The sequence below is a fragment of the Rhipicephalus microplus genome, chromosome 1 (genome assembly GCF_043290135.1).
Source record: "Rhipicephalus microplus isolate Deutch F79 chromosome 1, USDA_Rmic, whole genome shotgun sequence".
NCBI lineage: Eukaryota > Metazoa > Arthropoda > Arachnida > Ixodida > Ixodidae > Rhipicephalus > Rhipicephalus microplus.
The window spans coordinates 191,343,594-191,352,477 of NC_134700.1; the positions used below are offsets into that span (position 1 = coordinate 191,343,594).

Genomic DNA, 8,884 nt, shown 5'->3' on the forward strand with positions numbered 1-8,884 from the left:
CTCCTCTGTGGCGCTCATGGACGTGGTTGTGTAGGTATAAGAGTAATGAGTATTGTCGAAGGGAGTGCACTGCCAAGTGTGTTGTTTGTGTGTAGCCTACATAAATGGCCGGTCATGTAGGCGCCCTGCTGTGGGGCATGCGTTTGCCGACATTTGCTGATACGGCTGTTAGCGCCATACCTTTTACATCAAAGGAATCTACTGAAGTCTACAGGTGTACAGCCCGGAGTCTTGCCGGTGGCCATTCGGTTGCCACGGGGCGTTACACAGTAGACGCTTCCAACTTTCGAAGTAACCAGTGAGCAGTCGACAACTAAAGCGGTCAAAAAACTTGTCTAGAATGCCACAATGACACGTGCAAGAGTTTTGACTCTTTAAAAATAGTGGCAATCAGAAAACGTTGTCATTAGTGCAGTCCGGAGCGTGCCTTTTCGGTGTTTCAGACAAATGGGCTGACCAGTGCAACGTATGTTACGCACGGCAACACACGACTCGCCAGCGGGACGAGCTCTGTTCCCTTCCCTAGGTGATCGTTCTGAAGGTCGTGGAGTGGAATCCGTGGCGGTAGCTATCATGTTCGATGGAGGCAAATATGTTTGAGACGCGCGTGCTCAGATTTAGGTGCACAGTAAAGAACCCCAGGTGGTAGAAATTGCCGCAGCCCTCCAATACGGCGTCACTAATAATCCGATCTGCTTTTGGGATTTTAAACTCTGACAAACTCTTCAGCCGGGTTGCGACGCGGTGTGAATAGGTACAATGCGGAAAAAGCGGGGTACGGCGGCGCAATGACGCAAACTATAAATCAAGCCGCCAAGTTAATGAACCACGCAGCGTGGATGACGACCACAAGAAATGTAACGAGTCTTTTTTTTTAAGTGTGAATACACTTTATAAGCGACCCCAAACTATCCACCGCCGTCGGCGGCGTCCGCAGTCTTCTCTCTATTTTTCAAAGAAAGAGGACTTGGCGGGCCGCAGCGCGACGCTCTACCGAATAAGCCATGGACGCGACGCTGATATCGGTGTCAGTAACGTGCCTTATATCTTTAACGCCGCTGCGCGCGTTCCCTCCCCCTTCGCTCGCTCCTCCGCTCTCATCGCTCGCTGCAGCTGCGCGCGCACCCCTCTCTCTCGCGCGCCCGCCTTCTCTCTCAGTCTCCCGTCGAGGGCGGGTCGTGAGGGGGAGTAAAAATCCGTTGGCATTCGCCAGTGAGTTAACGTAAACTCCCCCGTGTGATCAAATTGCGATTCCCAGGAACCATTACACCATAAAGGCACCATAGTGTGATTAATAAATATAATAGTGCGAATTAATAAATACCCCTCATAGCATCACCCCGTGTATTCGCACTTGACCATGTTCACCCTCGGGGAAATGCTTGAAAGTTTTTTTTTTTTTTTTGATAAGTGACTTCAAACTTGTTTGACAAGACGTAGCCAGTTCAGTGCCAGTTGAAGCCGATCGCTTTACCATTGACGTCGTATGTGACGTTTACCTTGGGTCACGTGACCCCAAGTTAAGGTGCAAACCATCTTTTCTTCCTCCGTGGTGCAAACAGACTCTCCCACGCCAAACAGAACCGGCATCTTCGCTCGATCCGTCGCACACCACGCTCTCCTATTTCGGTAGTTTCGGTTAGTCTCGCGATATGGTTTTGATTCTCGCGATGCCTGTGGAGATCGATCCTTACGTCCCAGTGCTTGCATATACGCCTATGTTTACAACGTATCACGCTTTGCTGTGACAATTAACTACACTGTCCGCCCCTGAGGCAACGCTGTCGAGTTTTTCGCATCTCAAAAACAAAAAGTCATGATTAAATTACAGTAATGTAACACTCGCTTTCGGGCTGACGCCCGACAAGTGCGATGATGACGTATGTTACACCGCGTCGGCCCGCTTGTGGCGGGTGATTTGAATAGCGCTAAACGCGATTCGATTGGAAGACTACTATGGATGAAATGAAATGGGTGAATGAAGTGCGAAAAATACGTGAACAAATTTTGAGAAATGGGTTTCTGTTTTCTGTTCACAGGTAAGTCGACCCCTTTTATAGTCTTGCTAAGGGGTCATGTATTGGTAGAAAAAAAAATTAACTATGGAAACTGAATACGTCTTCACTGAGGTTTTGTCACTGGCATTTGACACTCGAACCAGCATTGCCAAAACAAATATGCAGCTGTGTCAAAAGCGTCAGTGCTTTCTGAACCTGCACACGCGCCATACGCGGCGCCCGGTGCCGCGGCGCTTGACGTTCCAGGGCCAGTCGCACGTCTTGTACGCATCGTTGAACACGAGACCACGCGCGCACGCGAAGTGATGTGCATTGCCTCGGTGACACCGGAAGAACTCGGCGCAGTCCCTCGGACTCGCGTAGAAGCCATCGCTAGCGACGCACCTGACGTCGCCCCGGTGGTCCATGGCGACGCCCGCCCCTGCCGCGTTGGGTCTGCCGTTAGCACAGCGCGCGTTCTTCGGCCAGTCGCACACTCCGGTGCGGTCGTTGAATAGCAGTGGACCGGGACACTGCACCAACACCGTGCGTCCGTGAACGCAGACGAAGAAGCGCGAGCAGCTCGTGCTGTCTGCCACGTGATGGCCGTGTTCACATGGTGACGTCGGTCGTATAGGTGCTGGTGTCGTTGATGTCTTCGTTGTTGCCGGCGTTGTTGCTGGCGTTGTTGCTGGCGTTGTCGTTGACGTGGCTCTTGCGGGGTAAATGGGTAGCACTGGGTCAGACATGATGAAGTCCTCGCTGGGCCTGGCGACAGGGGGCTCGGTTTCTGCGCGGACAGATGAGCACATGGAGATGTAAAATGATCGGAAATTAACGACAATGTGGTAGTTAGTAAACGTAACCAGGGTTTAAATTCACAGACTGTTTCTTCATTCAGACGGTTATCTCTTTGCACGAAGAAATTTTGCGTTTGCTTCCACGAACGCTCCAAATTTGTGGACGTTATAGGCCTTCTCTTTTCTCCGTAGTTCTGTTTGCCTATTCGCACGAGCGCGACCTGCGAAATTAACGGAAGCTCGTCGTGCTTGCCTATTTTATACACTGATTTTTTCGCTCAATGAACTCGGAGATGAAGACGTGTGATTAGTTATCGAAACAGTCTTGGACGGTGCGATGTTTATTCCCGGGGATATAGTCCGCACTTGTTGCCACGTGGTAGCAAAGGCGTTTGCATACGCACCAAGCCGCCTCTATAGAAAAACAAGAAACACGAGATAAGGTGCTCACGCCTTGCGATTGGCGCAAACTTGTTGGACGGCGCCCTTATCCGCACCATTGTGCCATTGGCCTTCTAAGTGAGGTTGCAATTGCGAGAAGCTCATGCTGAAAACTAGGGGACGTAACGCTTGACGCTTAATGATCCAGTACATCCCCTACACGAAGATAATGTAAGTATCATATTGGCTCGAGCTGAGCTGCGTGAATATCAGTCGTTGAAGCCATATACGAAAGTACATTCTTTCCAACTTACTTTTCTTTTTACGCGCCTTAACTGTATGTTCGAAACAAAGTTAAATAAAGCACTCCTTTGGGCTTGTTGGTACAAGGTTAAAATACGCTGCGGAAAATTGCGCTGCATAGCTGTAACAAGGGGAAACACTCCCGAAGGCACAGAAAAAAAACGCAGGTGGACTTCTCTACACGGCAGGTTACAGACTCTAAAGCCCCGGATCGAGGACAATAAACCACGTCCTATATCTGGGTGACTGTAATGTTATCGGGATCGGTTCATCCACACCTTTAGTTATCCCCCCCCCCCCCCCCCCCAGGATGTGGCCGCGATTCAAACCACTAGAATCCTTTCGAGGACACACATCGTAAACTTGTGTCGGCGCCCCGTTCATGTCGCAGCTCTTAGTTACACAGTCTTCTAGATGAATACATCTTACTACTGCAATGTCTCGGGGATCGGAACGCGCCTTATTCGGGAGAGACTCGGATGAGGTGCAGAGCCCCTGGGAAGGGCAACATAACCAGCGCTCTTGTAAGCATTGTAACAATGACCGTCATAAATCTAACGTATGCACTCCGTTACCGATTAAAAAATATGTGGACGGCATATTCTCGCCAATCTTCGCGATTACTAGTAGTGGTGAAAAGGCATCGTGGACCAAAGTGGCGAGCATCCGTTTTTATTTAAAATGGCCAACTGTACGTTCATTTCGAATATGAATCGTTCGTCAGATTGACGCAACTTGCACACATATGCTCTCGTCAGCGAAACTAACTTTAGGCAGTCACGCTTTCTGACGCATCTTTGCGACGTGGAACTATAGCTGCACTGATCGAACGGTTCTACGTGAACGCTGTACCCGCCGCTTCGCATAAATGTTGCACATGGCAAAACCAATAATTACGACATCTGTATTGGCTCAATACCATTCCTCGCAGTTGTACGTGTGCATCGATAGCCTTGAAGCGAAACGAATGCATTGACGTCGCTTACAGCAAAAAAAAAAACGAAAAAAAAGAAGCCATGACACAGGAGACGTGCTGAAATTAGGTTTTCTATTAAGTTTCACAGCATGCTGTCTTTCACGAAGAAGTGCAGTCATTGTACAAACAAGCCGAATCCCCTCTTTGCGAGTCATGGGAGATGGAAGTGATATGCTACCTGAAGGTAGCATATACAGTAACTCTAAGGCATCCTATACTCTTCAGCGCAGCTCATGACCGGAAGACCAACTCCAGATCGTATGCTGAGCCATAGAGGTCGCCTCAGCAATATCAAAGCTATGGGGTGCAAGTAAACTTCATTCTTGCACAGGAAAACATATATGTTCCGGATATAATTGCCCTGTAATTGGCAAAGTTGAGACATTTTGCCCTTGTTTAGCATCTGTTGCGGCACATCAATACCTAATATGTTTAGTATTCATCGCATTTACTTCGTGCTTCTTAAATTGTTGTATAAGTAACCGCCTGTAACTGTACGTAAATATCAACATGGCAGCGCCCGCGCAGACTTGACCTTAGTTCCGCTTCGATCCTAACTTGCCCTTGACACCCAAAGCGCTAACAGCAACAAATGAATGGCGAGATTAGCTATCGCTTTGTGCAATCTCGTTGTCAGGACAAAGTATCAGGTATATGTTCTTTCGTTATTGGGGAGATAGCGAGATAAGCTGTTTCTTCAACCACGCCTGCTAAGCCCAATGCGCCGAGAGTTTGATAGTGGTTCATGGAAGTCCATCGTCTTCTTCTCCCCTAATTACATACCCAACCTTACCTGATCCATTTTACGGCACCGATGAAGTTGTCTCTTACGTACTACTCCGGTGATAAAATAGTACATGCGGACAAGGCGCATAAAAAGAATATTACTGATGACTGAAATTTTAGATTACTATAGTATACTACATATACACCTCGAAAGCAGAACACTGAGAGTGCGGTGCTCAAATGTGTACGAATGCGCTGCACATACCTGCGAAGCTGAGAGCCGTCACACCGTCGAACACTGCGCACACCACGATGGCAAGCACGGCCAGCCACCTCATCTTCGGTGCTTCTGCGCTTTGAACGTTGCACAACTGTCCCGGAGTGCCCCTGTAGAGAATTGAACACACGGCAGCGCCATGAGTTATGACCCACGTCGTACTTCCGACCATGCATGCCCTCGACTAGTTCCAGCCACTCAGTGCGTTTCGTATGCAAACAGCGCGTTTTGGATGCAACGGTCAGCTCGTTCGGTCACCGAACGGGTTGATGACATACGGAAGGTGGCGCGCCCAAGCGATTCCAGTTTGTCAGTGCTTTCACTGCTGTGTATAGGGACGGCTTGCGAGAGGTATAATAAAACGGCACCGTTAAACAATTTCAGAACCTGTTCTTTTGCCATTTGAAAAGAAATATTCGAGTGGAAGGAGGACGAGTTTATTGCATGCCCACCTCTTTGTGCTAAAAGGCATCGCAAAAAGACGACAACACTAGAAGAACAACCCATGACGGAAGCTTGTGTCAGTGCCTGCCCAGTGTCGTTATTCTTCTATAGGGTCGTCGTCTTTTCGCGCTGCTCTTACGATGAAAATATTGTGACCAGTTTTGCACGTGACCGCGTCATAGAGTTCTGTTGGTGCCTGGACGACCATAATGGGCTATTATGGTCGTCCAGACACCAACGTTAGCAATTATACGGACACTATCAGCATATTTTTGCTTTCACCGTCATGTCACATATAGGTGTATGTATGCATATGTAGAAATGGGCACAAAGAAAAATTTAAAAAAAAGGGCAGATTCCACGTACAGTGGGAATCGATCATATGCGAAGCACGAATGAGAATGTTAAGACACTTTAAAATCAGTACAACGTTGCGAGGTGGAGGTAAATGATGCCATACATGACTTCCGTGTCAGGATTATCATGTTTGGATATGTCGTTTACCTTCGTTATCTATTCACGGCACGTGATACCAAATTTAGTACATGTGAAACTAGCGAAACGACCACGAGCATGCTATGAGCGTGGTGTGTTGCCATGTTCTTACATGAACGCGTGTCAGGATTATCATGTTTGCACCAGTCATATTTCGTCATCCATTGACGTCACGTAACACCAAATTTCGTATATGAGGAGCAAGCGAAACGGCCGCCAGCGCGTCATGAAGGGGCAAATAGACCCCAATGTACCATCAACGCGCGTGCACGCTGGGCACAGCGACGCTATACGTTAGCAAAACTCGAGCTTTCTATCGTCCACCAGGTGCGACCAGCGTCCCAGACAACACTGCGTCTAACAAATGTAACAAATGTGTTAACAAATAACGTTAACAAATAACAAATAATGGTAACAAATGCGTTACCCAGACAACACTGCATCTCCCTCTTTTTGTGATGGAGGACGCTGGACGCGCTGAAATGAGCATGCATCAAAGCAACGCAGTCACGGCGCGCGCCTGCAAATATATTGCATGACCGGCGCCTGGCGTGGCAACGCCGGCGTGACGCGACGAAATGAACGCTGGCGAGCATGCTCACCGCGTCACGTCGAAATGTATTGGCGCATTGACTGTGGCATGTATTCATGTTCTCACATGACGCGCATCTCGTGATTATCTTGTTTGCACCAGTCACGTACCTTCGTCATCTATTGGCATCAGGTAATCCCAAATTTGGTATAAGTGAAGCTAGCAAAACGGCCACCAGCGCATCATGAGCGTGGCATGTAGTCATGTTGTTACATGACACGCATCTTATGATCATAATGTTTGCACCAGTCACGTACCTTCGTCATCCATTCACGTACCGTAATACCAAATTTGGTATATGTGACGCTAGCGAAACGGCCGCGAGCGCATTATGAGCGTGGCATGTAGTCATGTTGTTACATGACACGCATGTCATGATTTTCATGTTGGGGCTGTCGCTCGTGTTCGCCATGTAATCACGTCATACCATGCCAGTTTTGAGACATGTCATATGTATGAAACCACCGGGCTGCAAGACCATGAAATGTAAATCACGACATTCATGACATACATGTCATTATTTTCATGTTATGACTAGTCAAATAAGCTCTTCATACAGTCATTTTATGCCATACCAAGTTTGGTATCGATACCTTTATCGAAACGGCTGGCGGGAGAGTTAATAGTCGTAGGTGGCTAGCTAGCTAACTAGCTAGCTAGCTAGCTAGCTAGCTAGCTAGCTAGATAGATAGATAGATAGATAGATAGATAGATAGATAGATAGATAGATAGATAGATAGATAGATAGATAGATAGATAGATAGATAGATAGATAGATAGATAGATAGATAGATAGATAGATAGATAGATAGATAGATAGATAGATAGATAGATACGCTCAAAGTTGCCGAAGTTCGCTAAGAAATGCTTCGCATTTAAAATGCCGAAGCGCACGCCCGACCAAGGATTGGAACCTGCAGTGGCCCCTCACTCCGCCGCGCGTCGCCTGAGGCAACTTTACCACGCGTCATTTTTTTTTTTCTTTAACTCTGCCAAGCGCCATGCGTGCGCCAGCGTAACAACGGCGAGCTATGTACCATTTACCGCTGGCGGTACGCAGATGTCGCAAAAGCTTGAGCGTGTTCTCTTTTACGCAACGCTCCCGCAGAGAGACGAGAATTGGAGACACAATACACTGGGTACCCAAGCTGCGTTGGGGAGGCAGCTCTTGTCTTGCGTTCGGAGGATCGGTACAGTTTGGGAATCGGGTCAAACGCAGGCTGCATTGGGTCAAACGCACGGGTCGCCACACGTGGTCAAATTAATGTTATGTGAGACCCGGGCCATACGGCACCGTGGATCGCGCTGCGTCGGCTTCACCTCGCTGGCGACCCAAAACGCCTTGGGGGGGGGGGGGGGGGGCACGCTAGTTTTTAATTTTAGGGCTGGGTCTTGCGGTAACGCGAGCGCATGGATCCATGGATGAGCGCCTTGGTTTCCGCGCATGCGCCCTGGCTGCTGGAACATTTCTTCGGTCCCCGAGCTCCTTGGGACCGGGCCCAATCTCAAACTCCCTATTTTCTTTCCATTTGAAAACTATCAATGAGACCTGCGCGGAAAATTGGCCCTTTCTTTTACGCACTCGCGATGTGGAAAGAGAAAAAGAACGCTGGGCACTTCTAGAGTTGCTGTGTATGCTGTGCTGCCAAAAGGAGGCTTATATATACAGTAACTCAAGGCACCCTTTTGCGTTAAATGCCACCGCGTGTCAGGAGGCGCGGAGGGGTCATTTCACACGTCGCAGATTGAAGAAATATCTAAGAGCGTCGTGTTCTGCACAGTCGACATTCGCAGCGCTTAATTTGCTCAAACACAAAAACGTAACAAATGTGACAGTTAATATTAGTTCTAACTGGTCCCGTGTATAGGTTCCCTTTTTTGCATCAACGATCT

General features: G+C 48.3%; 1 protein-coding gene across 1 annotated transcript; it reads right to left on the bottom strand.

Moving 5' to 3' along the window:
• Positions 1 to 1,223: 1,223 nt before the first annotated feature.
• On the bottom strand, positions 1,224 to 5,580 carry LOC142769111 (peritrophin-1-like). Its single transcript, XM_075872050.1, has 2 exons — positions 5,449 to 5,580; positions 1,224 to 2,787 (listed from the first exon to the last, which is right to left on the bottom strand). The coding sequence occupies exons 1-2, from the start codon at positions 5,519 to 5,521 to the stop codon at positions 2,198 to 2,200; spliced, it is 663 nt and encodes a 220-aa protein (XP_075728165.1). The 5' UTR covers positions 5,522 to 5,580; the 3' UTR covers positions 1,224 to 2,197.
• Positions 5,581 to 8,884: the final 3,304 nt, after the last annotated feature.

Bases quoted from the DNA above. Each gene is read 5' to 3' on its own strand.
- LOC142769111 (XM_075872050.1), bottom strand. From the start codon at position 5,521: ATGAGGTGGCTGGCCGTGCTTGCCATCGTGGTGTGCGCAGTGTTCGAC. The intron at 2,788-5,448 runs GTATGTGCAGCG...CTGTCCGCGCAG, and splicing joins GACGGCTCTCAGCTTCGCAG to AAACCGAGCCCCCTGTCGCC.